This window comes from Rhipicephalus microplus, chromosome 8, assembly GCF_043290135.1.
Source record: "Rhipicephalus microplus isolate Deutch F79 chromosome 8, USDA_Rmic, whole genome shotgun sequence".
Classification (NCBI taxonomy): Eukaryota; Metazoa; Arthropoda; class Arachnida; order Ixodida; family Ixodidae; genus Rhipicephalus; species Rhipicephalus microplus.
In genome coordinates, this window is record NC_134707.1 from 118,260,518 (window position 1) to 118,283,577 (window position 23,060).

A 23,060-nucleotide genomic window follows, 5' to 3' on the forward strand; every position below is an offset into this window, starting at 1 on the left:
AAGACAGGAGAATTCGGCTTTTACTTTCTTACGGCTTGCGCTTCATATCTACATCCCGCTTTTACCCACCTCGAGTTCATAGTATATACTATGTGATGATGTTTATTCAAACAGAGAAGTCGCAACGAGGTCGCGACGGAAAATGGGCGTACGGCAAGTCTGGCAAAGGCAGCACAGATTCTCGCGCAATCAGAGCACGGGGTTTGTCGTTCTCTTTGGAAGGCGCATACGCGTTAGTACTAACACGTATGCTCCACTACAATACCCCAGGGGTGAAGAGTAGCCATCCTGGCGACTCAGGGAGTACGCACAATGAGGGGGTTGTAGTAGGGCTTGAGACGGTCGACGCGCATGGTCTCGCGTCCTCAACAGCGCAAATCTGGCAATTGTGCTAGGGGCTCAATGATGTAATTCACCGGCGAGGTCGCGTCAATGACACGGTATGGACCATGGTACCGGGTCAGAAGCTTAGAAGAAAGGCCAGGAACGTGCGGGGGCAACCAAAGCCACACAAGGGAGCCAGTACGAACCGTAGGAGCTACGTTATGAACGTCGTCATGTCAGGTCTTTTGTAGAGCTTGAGCCTCACTTGTCAGAGACCGAGCCAACTGACGGCAGTCTTCAGCGTATCTGGCGACTTCCGAAAGCGGGGAGCACTCAGATGCATCAGGGCAGTACGGGAGTATAGTGTCGAGCGGGTGGGAAGGTTCGCGGCCGTACAACAGAAAGAATGGTGAAAAACCGGTAGTCGCTTGCGTCGCGGTGTTGTAAGCGAAGGTAACAAAAGGTAATACAGCGTCCCAGTTAGTGTGGTCGGAGAAGGTGTACATCCTCAGCATGTCGCCAAGTGTGCAGTTGAACCGTTCACTGAGACCATTCGTCTGTGGATGGTATGCGGTAGATTTACGGTGGATGATGTTGCATTCAGCAAGAATAGCTTGGATGACCTCCAACAGGAACACTCGACCCCTATCACTGAGTAATTCCCGTAGAGCCCCATGGCGGAGAATGAAGCTGTGCACAATGAAGAGTGCAACTTCGTGGGCAGTCGCTGTCGGTGTAGCTGCAGTCTCAGCGTAGCGTGATAGATGATTGACGCCAACAATAATCCGCCAGTTTCCAGAGCCACTACATAGAAAGGGGCCATAGAGGTCGATACCCACGCGGTCGAATGGGCGAGCTGGGCACGGGAGCAGCTGTAACATGCCAGTAAGATGCCGCGGAGGTGTCTTGGCAAGTAGTGCAAGACTGAACGTATTTCTGCACAAAACGATACATTCCTCGCCAGTAATATCGTTGGCGCAGCCTTTCGTAGGTTTTCAGGACACCTGCGTGAGCACTTTGGCGATCTGCATGGAAATTCATGCAGATGTCAAAGCGCATATGAGTTGGGGCGGCAAGGAGCCACTTCCGACCACCAGGCATTTAACTGCAGCGGTACAGAATGTTGTCTCGCATGGAAAAGTGGGCTGCTTGCCAGCGTAGCGCTCTCTTGGAAGGGACAGCAGACGGATCGGTAAGGTAGTCGAGTAACAATGTAAGGTATGGTCTTTACGCTGCTCTGAAAGCATGTCAGTGGTGTCGATTGGTGACAAGGTGGTAAAACGGGGTGACAGAGAAGCCACATCTGGTGTTAATGGCGATCCCGAAAGTGCATCGGCATCCGCATGCTTGCGACCGAAACTATATATGACACCAATGTCGTATTCCTGCAATCGAAGTACCCAACGTTCCAGGCGTCCGCACAGGTCCTTCGAGGTGGACAGCCAACATAGAGCGTGATTGTCTGTGACCTCCTCGAAAGGACGGCCGTAAAGGTACAGGCGAAACTTCGTCAACCCCCAGATTATGGCCAAACACTCCTTCTCTGTCACAGAGTAATTCAATTCAGCCTTCTTGAGCCCGACTTGCATAGGCGACTACGTATTCGGCTTGGGTGCCTTTCCGTTGTGCCAAAACTGCCCCAAGACCGATGCCACTTGCATCGGTGTGAATTTCTGTGGCAGCAGTGGGGTCATAGTGACGAAGAATAGGTGGTGAGGTCAGTAGGTGGCGCAGCTGACGAAATGCGCCGTCACATGCAGGTGACCATGCAGATATACCTTTGCTGTTGGAAAGCAGACTCGTCAGAGGTGCGATGATGGACGCGAAGTTGCGCACGAAGCGACGAAAGTAGGAGCAGAGGCCGACGAAACTTCATAGGGCTTTTAGTGATGTGAGCAACGGTAAGTGAGCGACAGCTCGAAGCTTATTGGGATCCGGAAGAACACCGTCTCTTGTGATGACATATCCCAAGATGCTTAGTTTTCATGCTGCGAAGTGGCACTTCTTGGTGTTAAGTTGTAGGCCTGCAGAGGTTAGACACGTCAGAATCTCATGGAGACGAACAAGATGTGTCGGGAAATCAGATGAAGAGACTACGATATCGTCCAGGTAACACAAGCAAGTTTTCCACTTGTGGGTACGCAAGATGGTATAGATCATGCGCTCAAATGTGGCAGGCGCGTTGCAGAGCCCAAATGGCATGACTTTGAACTCATATAGGCCATTCGGCGTTACAAAGGCTCTTTTAACGCGACCACATTCAGCCATTGGCACCTGCCAATACCCAGAACACAGATCCAAGGATGTAAAGTACTCGGCACCTTGTAAACAGTCAAGAGCATCGTCTATTCATGGTAGCAGGTAGACATCTTTCTTCATAACCTTGTTTAAGTGGCGATAGTCCACGCAAAATCGAACAGTGCCATCTTTTTTCTTTACCAGAACCACAGGTGATGACTAAGCGCTTTGAGAAGGCTGCATGACTCCACGTTTAAGCATGTCAACTATTTGCTCCGTAATGACGCGGCGCTCTTTGGCGGAAACGCGGTAAGGACGCTGTCGCAGAGGCGAATGTGAGCCGGTGTCAATTGTATGAGTGATAGTCGTGGTGCGGCCCAAAGCAGGTTCTTGAAAGTCAAAAGAAGAGCGAAACTTGTTAAGGAGAGCAACAAGTTGGCGGCAATGCGAGGGGGAAAGGTCTGCGTCAATAGCATTGTCGAAGGCTGACGAACTTGATGGCTCAGACGCATGAGTGATTGCGGCAATGTGACATGGCGTTTCGTCGGGAAGAATAATATCGTCGATATGGTCGACAGGTTGCACATATCCCAACGTTTCACCACGAAGTAAGCCAATTGGGTAGTTGCAGTAGTTGGTAACCAGCATTACGGTTAAACCAGATGCAATTGTAAGAACGGCAAATGGGAGAACGATGCCCTTGCGTTCAGTAAAAACCGGAGATGGCGTAAACACCACCGTGACGCCAGGTTGCGCCACACATGAGAGGCTAATAGAGACTGAAGCTTCCGGAGGCAAGGTGATGTCGTTGTCAACGACGAGTTTGCAGAGCAGAGGAGAACGGTCGGATGGTGGAAATTCACATGTTGGCACAAGGGACACTTCGGCATGGGAACAATCGATGATAGCTTCATGACTTGATGAGAAATCCCAACCCAGGATAAGGCAATGAGAGCAAGATGATAGAACAAAAAATTGCTTGACGTACTAAACCTCTTCGATGACGATGCGTGCTGTACACACAGCCGAGGGATGAATGCGTTGCGCGCTAGCCGTGGACAGCACCATGCCACAGAGAGATGTGGTCACTTTCTTCAGTTTCCGACAAAATTTTGCGTCCATCACAGAAACGGCGACTCCGGTATCAATTAACGCTAATGTGGCGACTCCCTCTACATTGACATCAACATCATTTTGCGGCGAAAATGGAGGCCTTGAGAACTGCGCACAAGTTGCAGTTTTGCCTCCTGAACTGCACTGATTAGTTTCCCTCCTCAGGAGGTGGTCGACGATGGATAGGCGATGGCGATTGGCAACGAGGGGATGGGAAACGAGCAGTTGATGGGCGGCGATCCGAGTCGGAGTGCTTCTGTTCATATGCAGACGTGGTGGTCTGCTGCGGCGCGTAGGTAGGAGTTCCGAAGCATGTGTGCGCAGGTGTACGACGGCAGCGGCAGAAGCGTGCAATGTAGCCAGCGATGCCACATGCGAAGCAGATAGGACGATTGTCTTGGGTGCGCCACTTATTAGGTGGACGGAAAAAGCGAGATGGAGGCCTGTAAACGAGGTGAGGCCGAAAGAGGTGGAGCCGATCAGGTGACTGGATGCGGTGGGGGCCGCGCGCGACCACAGCTGCGTAGCTGAGAGGTGAAGGTGGCACAGGTGGCGCATAGCCGGCAGTTGAGAGATCAGATGGTACCGAAGTGCATGGGTAAGGAGCCGGAACTGTAGGGAGGGCATCGCAAATTTCAGTGCGTATGGCCTGCTGCAGTGTCGAAGGCAGGCTTGTGTTGGGCGCGTCGCTATATGGCAGCAGAAAGAGCTGTCGGGCGACTTCCTCCCTGATGAAGTCTTTAATCTGGTTCGACAGAGTTCCTTGGCGAGCGTTGCCATTTGCGAGTGCGACGGCCGAGATCGAATCTGATGATAGGACACTCTGTCAGGTGATGGAACGCTGACGCAATTCATCGAAGCTCTGGCACAGGCTTACGAGGACTGCCACCGTGGTCGGGCTTTCCACCAGCAACATCTGGAATGCGCCATCCTCGATGCCCTTGAGAATCTGTCGAATTTTCTCTTCTTCAGGCATAGATGGGTTAACACGCCTGCAGAAATCGAGCACATCCTCAATATAACTAATAAACGTCTCGCCAGGCTGCTGGGCTCGGTGGCGTACACGCTGGTCAGCGCGGAGTTTGCAGACCTCTGGTCGACCGAACGCTTTGGTCACGAGGGTCTTAAAGGTGGACCAGTTGGCGATGGTGGTTTCGCGGTTGGTAAACCATAGCTTAGTGACGTCAGCCAAGTAAAAGATAACATAGGCGAGCTTAAAGTCGTTGTCCCACTTGTTGCTGGCACTTATGCGTTCGTACAAGGAGATCCAGTCTTCGACATCTTGCTCACCACTGCCGCTGAAGATTGGTGAGTGCCGCTGACGGGTAGCACCGGGGCAGGTCGACGGGGCAGCCGATGGTGCTGGCTGTGCTGGGACGGGCTGGTTGGCAACTGCGTCAGTCATGTTGTACGGTGGTCTTTCGGCCAACTCGCGAGAGCAGAGCTCCAGGTCTGCTTAGGGATCTCAGCAGCCTCCACCAAATGCGATGATGTTTATTCGAACAGTGGAGTCGCAACGAGGTCGCGACGGAAAATGGGCGTACGGCAAGTCTGGCAAAGGCAGCACAGGTTCTCACGCAATCAAAGCACGGGGTTTTTCGTTCTCTTAGGAAGGCGCATACGCGTTAGTGCGTATGCTCCACTACAACTAGTTCACTGTGTTCATGGCACTACGGCTCAACGCTCGCTAAACCTTTCTAAAACCAAGGAGGTTACGCTCAGCGAGTATAACGTGGCAACCCTTTCTTGTCAGATAGTGCTCAATGTACATGCCAATGGCTGCTAATGGGGAACGAAAGACAGGATAATTCGGCTTTTAGTTAACGCGCATGCTGCGAATTTTTTATTGTTCAACAACGCACAGGGGAAATCTTTCACTGGCACCACCTTGGAGATCAAAACGTAAGACTGGTTACACACTACTATGAATATGACTACTACGAGGGACGAACGGGTGCCGCTTTAAGGAGCTTCACCCCTAAAAAGGAAGAGTCAATCTGATGGTAATAGGTTCACTTCCCCTTAAAGCGGGGCTTTGTTGCAGTGCGAATTTTCCCTGGAAAGGTGTATCCATGGCAGAGCACCACTCTAATGCCTCAAAACCACCTTTACCAAAAGTTACATGCGGACTAACATATGCCTATTCGTTCATTTTGAATACATTTTAAATTTCCAAGAATTCAATCTCCAATATGTTACTATTCGTTCAAATATTTAGTGTTTAAATATTCACTCAAGCTTAATGTCACAGCCGCGATAACTATGCAGCATAGCATGCTTAAATTAGCCAATGCCAGTGAATTTGGGCATAATTGGTCATTTGGGTATATGGCATCATTTGGAGGGAGAAGAGAGAATGATTTCTAGTCAATTTCGGCAATTAATCACAAGTGCTAGGCCAGGCAATATAATGTCTGGCTCGCACATTCTCTGGACCCAAGGCGACCAATTGACAGTGTTAAAAAAAAACCAGGCTACAGAAGTGTAGCACAGATCCTTTAAGGTGACGTGCAAACATGGCAAAAAACGCAAGTCATGACTACAGAAACATAATGAATTAACACAACAGTATTCTTACTATTCCTTTTTATTCAAGGCATCTGCCACCGTCTGTGTCTGTGTGCTATAACACAATATAGCGGCTGTGTCGGATTTGTTGCCACCCTAAATCTTGCCTACTTGTGCTGCTTGATTCTAGCACCAGACAGCCTCACTTAAAAAAAAAAACTATAGAGAAAAAGAAGCCTGAACACCAATCTTACATGATTATTTGGGCTGCGAGGTGATGAAGGTGCAGCAACGGCTTCCTGGCTGCCAGCCTGTTCTTCCTGCGATGGAAGGACGCGGCTAGACTGGCTTGGCAGAGGCGAGCCAGGTGCCGCTGACATCTTCTTTCTAGGAGTCGAGGCATGGCGATCCTGAAAACAATAAAAGGGGCATTGCAACAAATGCAGAATGTTGCGTACAACAGAACACAAACACACTCTTTGGAGTTAAACAGAACACCAGAGCATCCTTAATTTATAAAGGCCAGTGAGAGTCTTTCTCAATGATGGAGGCCAAAATACACTCCATTCATGGAAGCACAGACAGTGTCTCTAAACAATAGTCGAGCAAGAGACAGAGAGTTTCATCGATGTGCTTGTTTCTTAGTTGGACAACTAAATGAATCCAAGACACTGGTTATAGCTAAGCTTTTTCGACTTACACGTCTCGGCTGCTCCGGGCGTCGACACCGCACTCGTTTTTCTCAGGAACCAACCAAAACCTCCGCCCACTGGTGCGGGACCGCTCGGATGCACGTTCGTTTATCGCGTGCCTGCTGACCTGTGGATGGTTCGAGACTGTCCAAGGATTTCTTTCGTGCCGCCGGCAGACGATTGCGTGGTGCGCAAGGCTGTGCGGCCATCTTAAGTTAGATAGGGGAAATTTTCGATGCGCTCTTGCTCACTTTCCGCTTTTCTGTCCGCTTCTCGCATGTTTCTGAATTTCACATTGATTGCGTACCCAGTTCTCGTCATCGGCGTTCTGAGCCACGTCGAGCATGTGTGTATTCCCGAAAGTGGAACAAGCACACGTAGTACTCGCCAAGAGAAAAGCGGTGGTGCGCCCACGCGTGTGTTCGATGCGTGTGCGCCCAAGTATACAGTAAGTTGCATTGCAACGGCAATGGGTATCATTCACTAACTGCTGTTGAGGTTGGAATCAGAACGGTGTTAAGGCCTGTGTTGCAGCCACGGAGCAGACGGCATAGCAGACGCCACAGCAGATGCAGACAGCATCAAGCGCGCAGATGGCCCGAGGCCGCTCGGACTGGCTCGGGACTTTTGGATCACATGTATGTGACGTAGCCACCTACAAGCCGAGGCGCTCGCGGATGACCGGTGGCTGGTCCACGACTTTAGTAAATTGATGAAGCTCAGTGCTACCTAAAATTATACGGCATTGACGGAAGCATGCACAGCTGTTGTGCAATCTAGGCATCATATCATCAAAAACCAAGAATATAGTGCTGTTTCTTGGGCGAGTTGAAAATTCACACTTAGAAGGAACAGCTAGTGAACACAGACTAAATAAAGGCCCATGAACACAAAGACAGAAGCACTCTAGCAACTAGCCTTTATTGTGCTTTCACACACAATAAAACTAAAAACTAGCCTGAGTGTCCTTGTCGTCTTCTCTTTTGCGGGTGTGTTTTCCCGTTCTTTTTTCCTTGCTCTACAATGAACCAAACCAACTGGCCCCAAAAGAATTTTTTACGATGTACATGAGCTGGAAGGATAAAATACAGATACTGAGCAACATTTGCCTTTGACATAACAGGTTATTCCAGCAAAAGTTATGTAAACAGAGGGGAAAAGTATCTCCGAATACAAATACAGCAACAGATGCTGAAATGCCTTTTCATTTCGGAGACGCTCACGAACAGTCATTAAGAGCAGTGTGACGGCATAAATAATGTTGCAGCACATTAAAACTTGCAACTCAAGCATACAGCTCGAATAAACAATGAACACAAGAGAATTAAATCGTTTGTTTTAAAACAAAATTTGTTTTTTATGCTTGTGCAAGCAGGAAGTTTTAGGCTCTAAATTAATAGTAAGTATCATATTCTAAAGAAAAATTTGCATATTTGTCATGACCCAACTAGCCTGCACAATATACTGTAAGAATCCGAGCAAACTACCCAATCCTCCACTGCTCTGCGACAACACACCCAGAATATAGTGGCCTGCCACATCCAGTTGACAAGAAGTTTCTGTAGATCTTTTCACAAATATTGCTTTTTTTTTTTTGTGGTCCTGCTTGCTACCACGATTCCAATCCAACCCAATCCTCCTTTGCACTACAGCCCGATTGCTCAACACAAGCTCTGCGCCATTTGTTGCTTTGTGTTTGCAGTGACAGGTCAGCTATGCCTACGCAGTCCTACAGAGTGGCGAAGAGAATCGAGGTTATTCAATGGCATCGAGAAAACGGAAAGGATGTCCACCAGATGCCTTAATATTTCAAGCTCGACCGGAAGCGGATACAGGAATGGGAAAAGAATTTCGATAATTTGCTGCAGCTAAACTACAGAAAGGCAAAACTTGAACGGAAGCTCAATAATGGTGCACCAGTGTTCAGCGAACACGTGAACGATGCGCTCTTCAATTGCCTTGATCGCAAGAAAAAAAAAAATAGGACGTGCCGTGAGCAACAGGATTCCTTTTAGAGAGGCCATCAAGATTGCCAATAGCATGCATTGGGAAACTTCGTAGCCTCCAGCCATTACATATATCGCTCGAAACAGCTGTTCAGCATTGCAATGTGCCATGCTACAAATGAGTCAGAAGACGCCCGAGGAACAACAAATACTGGGCCTAAATAAAGTTCACTGTAATAACATTTTAATCCATGTGCCCTGCATTTTTTTTTCCGGCGCAATAATTTTCTTACCGCACACCTACCGACATTGACACTAACTTGACGTCAGGCTACAGTACTAATCCTGGTGACTTCAAGTAGCAGTCTGGCAAGTTGTGCTGACATGAAGCACCAAAACACTAAAAATGGCAGCTTGCACGTCGCAGTCTCGATTGTCTGCTTGTGCCGTGCGGTCATTTGGGACTTCGGCCCGTGGGTACACTTCTTTACGTTACTGCGTTACCGGATACTGAATAGAATCTGCGCATACGCAGGTCTTCACAGAACATAAACCTTTACATAATATAAGCTACCCGCCGAGTAAGCTCTACGTTTGCGGCCCTATCTCGCCAACCCATCTTCGTTCGTAGGAACTCGCAATATCCACGTTGCGGAGACTCCAGCCGTCGAGTCAAAATGAGTCGAAGTGTGAGAGCCAATAGCGATTACATTGTTTCCACCAGATTATTATTATACCATCAAAATCGTGAACCTGTGAGCCCCTTGACGACTGCATGGGTGGCGCCATCTCATGGGGCCAAAGTAAACTAGGAAATCACAAAATTGTTATTGCTGAAACATTGTGCGTTGTACATCCGGCGTAAAAACCGCGCAGCGGCGCTATTAGGAATGAGTTACCTTTTAAATCCTTTTCAGCTCAAAAAATTACGCGTAAGCCAACGTGTTCATGACTGGCTGCACAAAGTATCACAAGATGTCGATACCATCGTGGCTGTAACCTTGTATTCCTTCATCCTTTTCCACATACGAGAACACTGTACTTGATAAAGAAACCTTTTGTGATTTTGCCGCAGCAGTGATTCAATTCTGTGTCAGTTAAAGATAGTTTAAAGTCAGTTAGCATCACCATTTATGGTTTGCGAAAATGTAAAGGCACAGGTTTGCGTACGTACGTTAACATTTACGTCTGGGGAGCTAAAACGTTAAAAAACATGCGTTCCGGTAAGACGTTAGCATAAAGAAGCATATGTACAAGCTAAAATCCCCTACTGTCATCCAGCATACCTGTGAAGCAATCTAGCAGTCTGGAATAGTGTGCGTGCACGCGAATACAAGATACACGATTATCAAAGGGCAAATGAATCGTTTGATTTCGAATTTTTTGTCATGGCACCAATATTTCTCCCTGCGAATTGTCTTGTGAAAGTGAAACGAAGGTCAGTAGGTGCAAGTTCCACCGATTCCAGTCCGATCTGGTGCTGAGACAAGTGGGGCTGAGGTGGAAACCAAGCGCAGTTTACTCTGCTACATCGGTAAATCGGACAGAACCAGATATGACGATTACCACACAACGTCGCTGTGTCGCTCCTTGTGAGCAATCCTCCCTGCCGCTGAATGGCTCTTTCCTGCATTGAAACCACTTTCAATACAGTGCATTTGACATGTATCTGTGCACTTGTGCTGCCTTGGCACCAAAGGGTTTCCTATGCTTGGCACCGCCTGAAGACAGCGCATTCGAAACGCGTTCATGCTCCATTGAAGTCGATGGCAAGTCACGTTCAGGTCAAGCAGCGTTTCTGAATACGGGTGTCAGACATTGCAAACCCACCAGTGGGAAGCACGGACCAGTGTTCAATAAGAGGCATGTTCACGCAGCTTTTTTAAGTTAACATAAAAAAAACCACACACTAAGGGGTGCGTCTGCGATGTGCATACTCGAGGAGCACGGAGCAGACAATATTTCTGTCGTTCACGTCACTTCTGGTCAGCTGTAAAGGCATAATTTTTTTTTAAATTTTGTTCTCAAAAACACCGTCGTTTGCATTCTAAGGTATGTCTTTGTGTTTCGAAGGCGACATTTGGCAGGAAGCACAGCCTCTAACTAAACTACATATATATTGACTTTTTGCAGAGTGCCAAATATCATTTCAGTTGGCCTTCAAGAGTGATGGCACCCCAACGTTGTGTCCTCCTGCCGCGACAATTGCCACGCGTGCGGCGTGCAGCAGACGATTGAAGTAGCGATGCATGGACGAGAAAACGCCACGAAAACTTGCACGTGCACATACTACTACTACTCCGGCATCGTGGTGCTGCTTATACCACGTCATGACGTCAGGGTATTGTAGGAACCGAAACTAGCTTTTAAAAGCATGCTGTAATTAATTTTTCAGGGCGCACTCACTCCTACCGGTGCTTTTCCTATGCTCTGAGGGGCTTGGGCTATCATTCGATGCACAAAAAAAAAACGATATGTGAAAAATTTCGTGTCAGTACCCCTTTAACATTAGAGAACAAATTTCCCCTGGATAGGTGTCTTCACGGTGCAGCACTTCTGCACCGCAGTAAAACAACCTTTGCAAGAAGGGGAAGGAGGGCTTGATGCGGACTTGTACACATTTATTAATTCATTTCAAGTACTTCACAATTTCAATTCAAATTCAAATCAAAGCAACCTCGATTATATACATTTGCAGAAGCCCACTGCAGTGCTTAGATGGTTGTTTTGTAATAACACATTAAGAAAGAACAGGCTCTCAAATACGCTTTCAGTGCTCAGTGCGGGTAGCACAGGTTCAACCTCAACACAAAGCAAGGTCTCAATGGCTGGGTGACCGAAAAGAAAAAATAGAAGAGCTGTACAGGCATTGATGGACAGCCCCTTTCATCGGCACAGGCCGAAAATACTGCTTCCATGATTCTGCCATCCCTGGAATCGGACACTTTACCACACAGGCCATCCTGCGCTTTCTGTATAGCTGAACGGTGGCCAACTTTGCTTGGCCTAGAACAAGAAAAGTCCTCCTTCCGCCCTTGGACACATACCTGCCAAGTTGAAGGATTCTGAATCCGGGACATTTCCGCAGCGGTGGGGGAGTGCAGAATCCTTTGCTCCTATTTTTTTTTTTTTCGGCACCAAAAAAAACCCAAAGACAAACAAACAAAGAAGAACATTGCGAAAAACAAGAGGGAGTGAAGGTGGGGGGGTCTCAATTGCAAGCGCAAACATCAGCGTTGCAGTTGGCTTTGAGTGGCCGAACACACGGAGGTAGAGTTTCCCTCTAAGGTGAGTCTCAAAGGCTCAACACAACTAGCAGAATTTATTTCCTTCATAATAGCTCGTGCAAGTCTTACTGGGACACACGTGAACGGACGGGACGGCGCAGCTAGCTGCCACAAAAGCACGGGTCCAAGCTTTGCTCCCTGCTAGATTCTTTTGACAGGAACCCCAAGCATCTGGCCCTTTTGTTATTGACAGTCTAGGCTGGTTTTTTGCCGTCGCCTCCACCGCCGTCATTCACCGTATATGTAAACTTATTTATATATATCTATATATATCTATATATATTAACACTCTAGAATGAAAAAAAAAAAGCGAAAAAAGCCGCCCGTGCTGGGTACCCAGCTCGTCGCAATGCACCGACACGCGCTGATCTCTGACTCGTACTTTGCCCCGCAGGAATGGGAAGGGGGAGGGGGGGGGTTGATGCTTGTGGGCGCACGCTTATCTTTCGGTTGGGAGAATCGTGTGTCTTTGGCTTTCACTGGAACGATTGGGTTAGTTGCTGGGCCCACAAAAGTATCTTCGGTCTATGCACAGGCGCCGTTCACGAAAACAGCGCGCTTTTCATACACAGCGAGGTATAACTGGGAAACTTGTTTGCACTTATTCGTACTTGTGATTATGTATCGAGCATCGCTTTTTTTGTGTATTTAAACAGCGCGCTACGTGTCGAGCGGTAAACGTTGTTAGTTTGCTCTTGTCTTGTGTGTATTGTTTTCGTGCGTCATTTGTGCGTGAGCAGTGCGCTGCACGTTTCCATCTGCTTGCCGTTCTCAATGTGACATTCCAAGTTGTTGCTGTCGCATACATTGCTTCGCCCTTGAGACGAAACTGTGACATTTTTTTACGTATTTACTGCCTTTGGTCTACCGCTGTGTGCCCTCAGAGCTCGTAGATCGCTATCGCGCCACCGCGGCCGCGATGTTGTGTGCGGCGGTTGCGGCAAATGGTAGTTCCTTTCTCAATCCCCATGCACTTGACTGCGCACACGCGTTCAAAACTAAGTCATTTTATGCCGTCTACGATCTCATCTGCCGCAGTTTTGTCTGCAGGGTTTGCGAAAAGCAGTGTTGCTTTGACTGGTTGAGTGTTGGATGCACGCATACTTTCGGGACTGTCAGTTACATCATCGCTATACATGATCGCTTTGAAAGTGATTACTGTTTCGTCGACAGCGGTTGTAACAATGACAATCTGGCACACTGTCGAAGACAGTGCGTGCACCGGTCGCACGCGTACTTCCCAAGCTTCAAGTATGCTGCTCTTGGCTTTCGTTCGACAATTTCCGTGCTAAAGTTCAAATCACCCGCCGTGACTAGAAAATGTGTTCGGAACATTCGAATTTAGGCCCATTAGGCATAGTGAAATTTCGCTGAGGAATTTCACGAATTTGTATCTCCCGCGGTTTCGCATCACTGAGATTCTACTGTACGCTTAGATGAATGCCTCTTAAACTCATACATAATAAAATGGGGTAGGTTCGAAAAGCCTGGAGCGGATTGAGCTGCTTTTTTGTCAAGGCGGCCGGATCACGCACAAATATTTCAATTTCTGGGAGATTTTCATGACAACCGTACAAACGGAAGAAACGGTCCAAATCCGGGAGTCTCCCGGCCAATTCAGGAGACTTGGCAGGTATGGACATATGTTAGTTCATTTCCGACCATTTCCGACCAGGGGATCTGGTGCCGACATGGCTGCCGGAAAATTACGTCGAGTATTTCTTCAGTTGATGCAGATGACAGTGATTGCCCGGGACGCCACAGCATCAGCGGTGTGTCCGGCTCTGCCGGACATTTCTGTGACGCAAGACTTCTTCATTGCAATTCCTTGCTTTGCTGCGGTCCGAATGCCACTCGACATGACGGCGCTGCCAACGATATTAACGTTCCATTGCGGGCGGATATGCAGCTGGCAACTGTGGAAGCACCGTGACAGCGAAGCACTACAAAAGCACAGCCACCATTCAACCACTTTGGGATCTGGTGCCGACATGGCTGCCGGAAACTTACGTCGAGTATTTCTTCAGGTTAGTTAGTTTTACCTCCCTGTATACGGTAGGCCATTCAAGAAATCGGCGACAGATCCCACTGCTGTTCTTTGTTCGGTGCTTTGCTACCTGTCGGCCTTGCACGCGAATGCTGTCGCGTGTGGTCATATGATGAAAACAATTTTGCTGTTATCTGGGGATATAAAGCAAAACCCAGGCCCTCTAACACCACAACAGGAAAAGCAGATGTTCGAAACCATCATGACATTACCTTCAATGCAGATCTCTCAGTCTGCCATTCTTGATGAACTTAGCTCTATCCGAGCTAACCACGAAGCGTTCCAACAAAAAATAACAGAAGAAATACATTCAGTGGATTCAAAAACATTGTGACCACCCCTTCCACAGCATTTTCTTCCCTTTTAAAGGAGTATGAGGTCACACAATGATATTGCATGCTGTGATTTAGCTATTTTTGATTTGTTTTTATTTTTTGTGTGCCATGTTTTTTGTGTGCCATGCAATTCAACTTGTCCACACTGATTTAAATGTACTTTGAATTTGTAAACCCCCTACAACAATGCCCCCAGAGGGTGCTGTAGGTGTAAGTATAAATAAATAAAAAAGTGTAAATAAAAAGTAATGATACCAGTGTGCTACGCGACACACTACTATTACATAATCCATGGATTACCAAATATTTCACTACCGAGATACAAATACATTTTTGAAATGTGCATACCTTCTGTGGCGTAGCAGGTTCCCGCCGCACAGCAGTGGCCTCCTGTTGTGAATCCTGATGGGCACAGATAAATAAGCATTCACAAACCATCAGTAAATGGGAGGACCGCATCAGGCATCAATGTATTTAATCCTGTCTTTACGAAGTGTAGTTTTTTTCTTGCACTTGATTAAAATCAATTGAATTCATTTCAAAACATCGAAGTAAGCTAGCTGCCGAATTACAGGTTCACATTAAGACACTCACATGATATCTGGGGTTTTATGTCCTAAAACAACGATATGAGAGGTGCCGTACTGAAGGGCTCGTGAAATTCGGCCATCTGGTGTTTTTTAACACTTGTTGACAACACATGCTAGACAAGCCCCAACCATTTCGCCTGCAACCGCCAAGATCGAACCCAGACCTTTGGGTCAGCCGCCGAGCATCCAAGCCACTGTTACACCGAGGCGGACATCGAAACATTCACAGTCTTTGAGTGATCGGAACACTCTTGCTCTTAAGGGATACAGAATCGCTGACATGATATCGCCTAATTGTACTTGTTGATTCTAGCAGAAGACACAAGAGAAGAAGTGCCTGACCAATAGAACAGACAATCTTACGTCACTATTTAGGCTACAAGGTGACGAAGGCACACCAACGACTTCCTGGCCGTCTGCCTCTTCTTCCTGAGGTGGAAGGACACGACCAGGCTGACTTGGCAGAGGATTGGCTGCCACGGGTGTTTCAGTTCTAGGGATTACGACGCCCATGGCCTGAAAGCAATAAAAGAAGCCAATATGACGGATGAGAAATACCGTTTGCAATAAAATACCAACACTGTCACACAGTCCCTTATGATCACTATCAGACCTGATCTCGATTGAATTTCTTGATTATGATTGGCTTTTACGCAGTCTGCAGAAAGAGCCAAGATAGAGCAATTTTATCAGTATCAGGCTTAACTGTGCTCAGCAGTGCACCATGTGACACCTGTATAATACACTCTTTAAAAATGATACAGAAATCCATGATAAGCTTCATCTTACTTATTTAAGTAAAAGCTGTAAATAAGTAAGATGAGGACGTTCCAAAATGATAGAGGCAAAATACCTTTCATTCATGGACAGCGTCCTTAAACGATAGTTCAGCGAAAAACAGCACACTTAATCTAGATGCTCATTTCTGTTAGACGAAGTCAAATTATTTGAACAGATAATTAGGCCAGGGGTCATTAACAGTTGCCTTAAACTGAAGTGCAATAAAAACTCGGCAGATCCCACGTACCTTGCAATCGATGTAATGTGAAGCATGCGTATGAAAGGCGACGGTGTTGTAATTTTTTTAGCGAAACATTATGAAATGGCACTGAACACATGTACAAATGCAAGCACAGACATACATTAAACAACCATATGTTTTATTTAACCAGTTGTTTACACTTGTGCAACGGCGCCAACAGCAAAATAAATATTAGCAACACCACAAGCGGTAAGCTGATATAAAGCGCTGGCACTCCCGAGGATTGTAGACCTGGACACTGCTTCACAAGTCAACCTCAGCTGATGGTGCCTAACTCTGATTGACATTAGCCCAACGTGACGGCAGTATCATAGGAGTATATAAGTAATGTTTTTAACATTGGACAGCCAGCACTGCAACCACAATCCACATTTCGCGAACATTAGGGTATAAATAGTTAAGAGACCTGGAGTGGCTCTGTGGTACAATACTTGATTGCCATGCAGAATACTGGGGTTCGATTCCTGCTAGGACGCTGACAGTTCTTTGCATTAGTTGGGTCAACGGTCCCAGTGTCAGTTTTTTCTTATCGCTCACGCATTAAAATTACTCGTATCTGTCCTCGCCGTTCCTGGCCATCATCTGTGGCACATACCCGCATACCACAAGTGTGTGGCCAATATCTGCCAATTGGTATAAGCCAGATGTCTGGCGGAATGAATTAGGTGGCATATGCGATGGAATTGCAACATTATTCACGTCATAACCAGTGAGTCATATTCGTCAAGTCATCTTGCCCTTCCATACTAATTTTGGTTTACCTCAAGTTAGGGGGTAATCAGAAGGGCACCCTGTCGTAGGCGGCTAGATAGATAGTTAGACAGATACGTAGATGGAAAAGTCATCATCATCAGCCTGACTACATCTACTACAGGACAAAGGCCTCTCCCATGTTCTGCCAGTCAACTCGGTCCTGTGCTTGCTGCTGCCATTTTATACCTGCAAACTTCTTAATCTCATCTGCCCACCTAACATTCTGTCTCCCCGTGACCCGCTTCCGTTCTCTGGGAATCCATTATTATCCTTAATGACCAGCGGTTATCCTGTCTACACTACGTGCCCAGTCCATGACCATTTCCTCTTCTTTATTTCAATTATGATATCATTAACCCCGGCTTGTTCCCAGATCCACTCTGCTCTCTTCTTGTCTTTTCTGGTTACACCTACCATTTTCCTTTCCATTGCTCCCTGCATCAGCCTCAATTTAAGCTGAACCCTCTTTGTAAGTCCCCATGTTTCTGCTCCGAAGCTAAGTACCGGCAAGATACAGCTGTTATATACCTTGCTATTGAGGGATAGTGGCCATCTACCTGTCATGATTTGAGAGTGCTTGCCAAATGTGCTCCACACCATTCCTATTCTTCTAGTTACTTCAATCTCGTGGTTTGGCTCCGCGGTTATTACCTGCCCTAAGTAGACATACTCTTTTACAACTTGAAGTGAACTATTACCTATCTCGAAGTGCTGCTCTCTTTCAAGGTTGTTGTACATTACTTTCGTTTTCTGCAGATTAACTTTAAGACCTACCTTTCTGCTCTCCTTGTCTAACTCTGTAATCATGAGTTGCAATTCCTCCCCTGAGTTACTCAGCAATGCAATGTCATCAGCGAATGGCAGGTTACTAAGGTACTCTCCATTAACTCCTAACCCTAACTGTTCCATTCTAGGCTTCTGAAAACCTCCTGTAAGCACGCGGTAAATAGCATTGGGGAGATTGTATCCCCCTGCCTTACACCCTTCTTGATTAATATTGTGTTGCTTTCTTTGTGAAGCACTATGGTACCAGTTTATCCCCTGTAGATTTCTTCCAGGATTTTTATATATGCTTCATCGACACCCTGATTTTGCAGTGTCTGCATGAACACTGGTATTTCTTCTTAATCAAATGCCTTCTCATTATCTATGAAGGCTATGTATAGTGTTTGGATTCTGTGTTCGTCTATAGTCTCTATTACCTGATTGATAGTATGAAGGTGGTCGATAGTTATACACGACGGAGAGCAAGCTGATTGGCCTGTAATTCTTTAAGTCCTTGTCATCTCCTTCCTTATGTATTAAGATGATGCTAGCATTCTTCCAAGGTTCTGGTACTCTTCCTGTCGGGAGACATCTTGTTAACAAGGGGGCTAGCTTTTCTAACACAATCTGTCCTCCATCTTTCAGCAGATTTGATGTTATCTGATCCTCACCAGCAGTTTTGCCTCTTTGCATGCTCTCCAAGGCTTTTCTGACTTCTTCTATCATTACTGATGGGGTGCCATCTCGGTTACTACTAGTCCTTATATCAAGGTCGTCATTGTCCTGGCTACTGTACAGATCTCTGTAAAACTCCTTCACTACTTCAGCTGTCCTATCCATATTGGTAGTTACTTTGCCTTCTTTGTCCCTTAGTGCATACATGTGGTTCTTGCCTATCCCAAGTTTCCTCTTCCTTGCTTTGACACTTCCATCCATTCTTTAGAGCATGTTCCAATTTTCTCCAAGTTATACCTTCTTACAATGGATACATTACGCTTATTAATCAACTTCAAAAGCTCTGCCAATTCTATTTTGTCTATTGTATTCGAGGCTTTCATGCTTTGACGTTTCTCAATGGTGTTCTTCGTCTCCTGATACAGCTAGCCAGTGTCCTGTCTAACTACCGTACCTCCAATTTCCACTGCACACTCCGCAAAGATACTCGTCAGATTATCATTCATTGCGTCAATGCTGAAGCTGGTTTTCTCGATAACTGCGAAGTATCTGTTCTGAAGCAAGACTCTGAATTCCTGTACTTTCCCTCTCAGTGCTAGCGCATTGATTGGCTTCTTGCGTGTCAGTTTCTGTCGTTCCTTCTTCAAGTCTAGGCGGATTCAAGATCGTAGCATTCTATGGTCACTGCATCGTACCTTGCCAAGCACTTCCACATCCTGCACGATGCCTGAGTGTGCACTCAGTGTAAAGTCTATTTCGTTCTTACTTTCGCCATTAGGGCTCCTCCATGTCCACTTATGGTTTCCTCATTTTCGGTAGAAGGTATTCAAGATCTGTAAATCATTGAGATCTGCGAATTCTACTAATAGCTCCCCTCTGACATTTCTAGTACCGATACCACAATCTCCTACTGCCTGGTCTCCAGCCTGCTTCTTTTCTACATTGGCATTGAAGTCTCCCATCAGTATAGTATACCGTGTTTTCACCTTACTTGTTGCAGATTCCACGTCTTGATACAAAAGTGCTTCGCACTTAATATTGACATCCACTGAAATGAACTGAAGAGGACAAAAAAACACTATTCCTATTGGAGGCATTTAACACACACAATCTTCGCATTACGTACCCGATGCTCTACCACATGGTTTCCTCAAGTGTGTTCTACAAAACCTAGGGGCTCTGCAGGGCCCTCCTCGGGGGTTTTTCCGGGTTCTGCGAGGAGGGCCCTGCGGAGAGCCTTGATTAAATTTTCTCTGGTTTCGCACTTGCGAAGTCACTTCGGGCACCTGAGGTGCGAACAGCGCAAGGAACCTACATTACTCACACCCATTTGTTGAAGCAAGGAAAGCGAGTTCAGTTGCGCACTGGTGAATAAAATTTTTGGAGACCCTCGCTTTTAAATTGCACGTGAATGTGGCTTGAACTGGATGAAAAATGCTTGCATGGAAGAAAGAGGGAAAGGAGGAGGAAGGCTCCTCAATGAGAGAGGGCCGGAGAAAAATAGCTTTGTTGGATGCAGCATTTTGGGACACAGCTCCTCACGTAAATGACGTCAAGTATCCCTAGAGTCCTGGCGGCGTTTTTGGCAAGCTGGACGGCCCAGAGGTGCTCTTCTGGATTCGAGCTCAGCAGTAAAACTTCCGACTGACCATCATTACCTGTTTTGTGGTCCTCTAGAGACACCTTCTCGAATCATAAATAGCAGTCTTCCTATATCCTTTAAGAAGGTATATAACAGGTGCATCTTACCAGTACTTTCCTCCGGAGCAGAAGCTTGGAGGCTCGCAAAGAGGGTTCAACTTAAATTACAAGGTGGGTCAAGAAACAAACCGTGGTTAATGATATAGTTGAAATCAAGAGGAAATGGACATGGACAGGGTGCAGAGCACATAGGCAGGACAACCGCTGGTCATCAAGGGTAACTGACTAGTCATCAAGAGTAACTGACTGGATTCCAAGAGAAGGCAAATGAATGAGAGGAGACTGAAAATCAGGTGTGCAGATGAGATTGACAAGTTTGCAGGTACAATGCGGCAGCAGAAAGCACAGGACTGGATTGATAAGTGCAACATGGAAGAGGCCTTTGCCCCGCAGTAGCCATATTCAGGCTGATGATGGTGATGAAAGACACTTGAGGGCAAGCTCACAGAATGCGTATCAGATCCACCCATTCCTCGCAAGACTGGCATTTATCAAGCTTTTTCAATTTTCAAATCCCAAGCGGCTCCTGAGGGCCCAGGACACCACCGCCGCATTCTTGTTTCTCGAGGACCAACTGGAAGCTCCACCAACAAATCCGGGCCCACTCGGACGTGTTCATGGAGGCCTGCGGGCGGCCCGGGACTGTCCAAACGATTTCTTTCAGGGCCGCTGGCAGATGACGACGCAGTGCTTACGACTTTGCAGCCATCTTAAGTTAGACACGGGAAATTTTCGACGCGCTCTTGCTCACTACCTGCTTCTCGCACGTTCCTAGATTTTGCATTGTTAGCGCACCCACTTCTTGTCGTCAGCGTTCTGGCCCCGCTGAGTGTGTGCTTATTCCCGAAGGTATTCCCGATACTCGCCAGGAGAAGGAGCAGATTCTGGAGCAGGAAAACTGGCACTTTGGAGCAGCCTCGATTGTTTTCAGTACAGAAAAATGCGTGGTGTAGCTGTTGATGTTTCCAGGGCAGACAGCAAAATGTTCCAAATGACTCCTGGAGCTTAATGCATAACTTAAGCCTCCTCTAAATATTATTGCTAATTATTAAACATATTCCAGATATAATTATCACTGCAAATTGCAGGAAACATAATTAGGCAGATGGATGGTGAATGAACAACAATAATTTTTGTCATAATTTATGAAAGTAAACAGCATTGAAATTTTAAGAAATCAAATAAGCTTAATGAACTAACATTTAATCTGCTTGTACCTGTGACATAAACGAGGTTAAAGGTGATGAAAGTACTCAATGTATTCAGTCACATGTATATATCAAAGTCCTCACAGCAGCGGCTAGTGTAACCAGGAAGGCTCTCACGCATTTCACCAAAATAGCCTGCTTCCAATATACAACTATATACAGAAAATGATAGTACGCATAGCATTGTCAATATTCTAGTACGCAGCTACTAGATGACAGCATACAGCTTATTTTTTATTTCATTTAAGCTCGATAGACGGTTACATGGTTCAACTTAATTGTTTTTAGTTTTCCCAACACCATTTCGGAGAAGGTTCGGAACAGTTACTAAAAAATATTGCATTTTTGAGCAGCCTGGAGCAGCATTTCTCTTTTGAAACGGCATTGTGGCCAGTGTTGCAGCCATGGACGGAGCACATGGCATTGCAGATGCCACAGCGGATGCAGACAGCATCAAGCACACAGGTGGCCCGAGGCCGTTTGGACCGGCTCAGGACTTTTGAATCACTAGCGCGTGACGTAACCGCCTATGAGCCGAGGCGAACGTGGGCTACTGGCAAATGGTCACCACTTGCCAGTGGCCCATGGGCAAAGCTCACCATCGTATCGGACAGTGTAACAACATTGACTGATTGATATGTGGAGTTTAACATCCCAAAACCACCATATGATTATGAGACGCCGTAGTGGAGGGCTCTGGAATTAGGATTACCTGGGGTTCTTTAACGTACACCCAAATCTGAGCACACGGGCCTACAACATTTCCGCCTCCATCGGAAATGCAGCCGCCGCAGCCGGGATTTGATCCCGCGACCTGCGGGTCAGCAGCCGAGTACCTTAGCCACTACACCACCGCGGCGAGGCCGGTGTAACAACAGCTGTAGGCCCCCGGCTTCAGATAAGTGTTCATTTGGAGAAGGCGCCAGACCACCGTCTGCTGCTTTAGTCAGCAAAGCATTGACTTGCCTACAAATACACTAAAGGCAACTCTGGTGCTAGTGTCTACGGGAGCTCCAACACACGATGCTTCAGCCAGCGTGGCAATGATGAGCAGCACACAGATTTGTCTAATCTTCGTTCTTTTGGCTTCATGTGGCCTGAACTTACTTTGCCGCAATATGCAGTTAAGCTAAAGATTAGGAGTTATGCTTCACCAAATGGGCCCGCCGATTCAAATTGGGTGACGAAGTTGAAAACGGTCCTGTCTTTTATTCGAAACAAAACCGAAACACGACAGCAAAACAAAGCCACTAGTGCGTATGAAGCTGCAAGCACGAAGACTAGGCAAATCTGTGTACTTCCCATAATTTTATAATGGCTGAATGGTCGCAACGCCAGTGTCCACTCTACCGTAAAATGCTGAGGAAGCACCCCTACCCGAGCGAGGACCCCCCTACCTTTTTTGGGAAATCTGAAATAAGCGTCAATGACCAACTGGGTGTTATCTTACCATGTTTATTTATGGCTGCTACTGCCATTTTTTGGGTGTGTGGTCCTGGACATTTGCATATCCAGTTCTGAGAGTCTTTACCCTCTCTGCACACTTTGTAATGTTTTGCTCTGGGTGCATATCTCTTGGAATTAGTAGAACGTTTATCCCTTTGCGTATACCTCGTGATATACCGGCCTTGGTTCTCTCCTGCATTGCATAGCCTACATAATGGCATTCAAGAATCTTCCTGTTAGTGCTAGTCTCTCATATTGGGCCGTTTTGCGTGCTTCTACTAATTCATCTAGGGTGTTGGTCAAACAGGTGAATGTCACAAACCAGTGCTCAAGAAAGCGCATGCCTCCAATTTCTAATGGCTGCGTAAATACCAGGCACTAATGTGAGAT

At 46.7% G+C, this 23,060-nt stretch overlaps 1 protein-coding gene across 4 annotated transcripts in view; it reads right to left on the reverse strand.

Annotated features, from left to right (window-relative positions):
• Nucleotides 1–23,060, reverse strand: part of LOC119164588 (uncharacterized) — a 116,173-nt gene that overhangs the window by 28,984 nt on the left and 64,129 nt on the right. For all 4 annotated transcript variants that reach the window (XR_012885787.1, XM_075872503.1, XM_075872504.1 and 1 more), the window contains exons 7-9: nt 15,444–15,596; nt 14,839–14,892; nt 6,438–6,593 (exon numbers count right to left, since the gene is read on the reverse strand). Coding sequence is in view for 3 of the 4 variants with exons in the window: in XM_075872503.1 (XP_075728618.1) it covers nt 6,438–6,593; nt 14,839–14,892; nt 15,444–15,596 (363 nt within the window). In the remaining variant the exon portion in view is untranslated. The remainder of the gene's footprint in view (nt 1–6,437; nt 6,594–14,838; nt 14,893–15,443; nt 15,597–23,060) is intronic.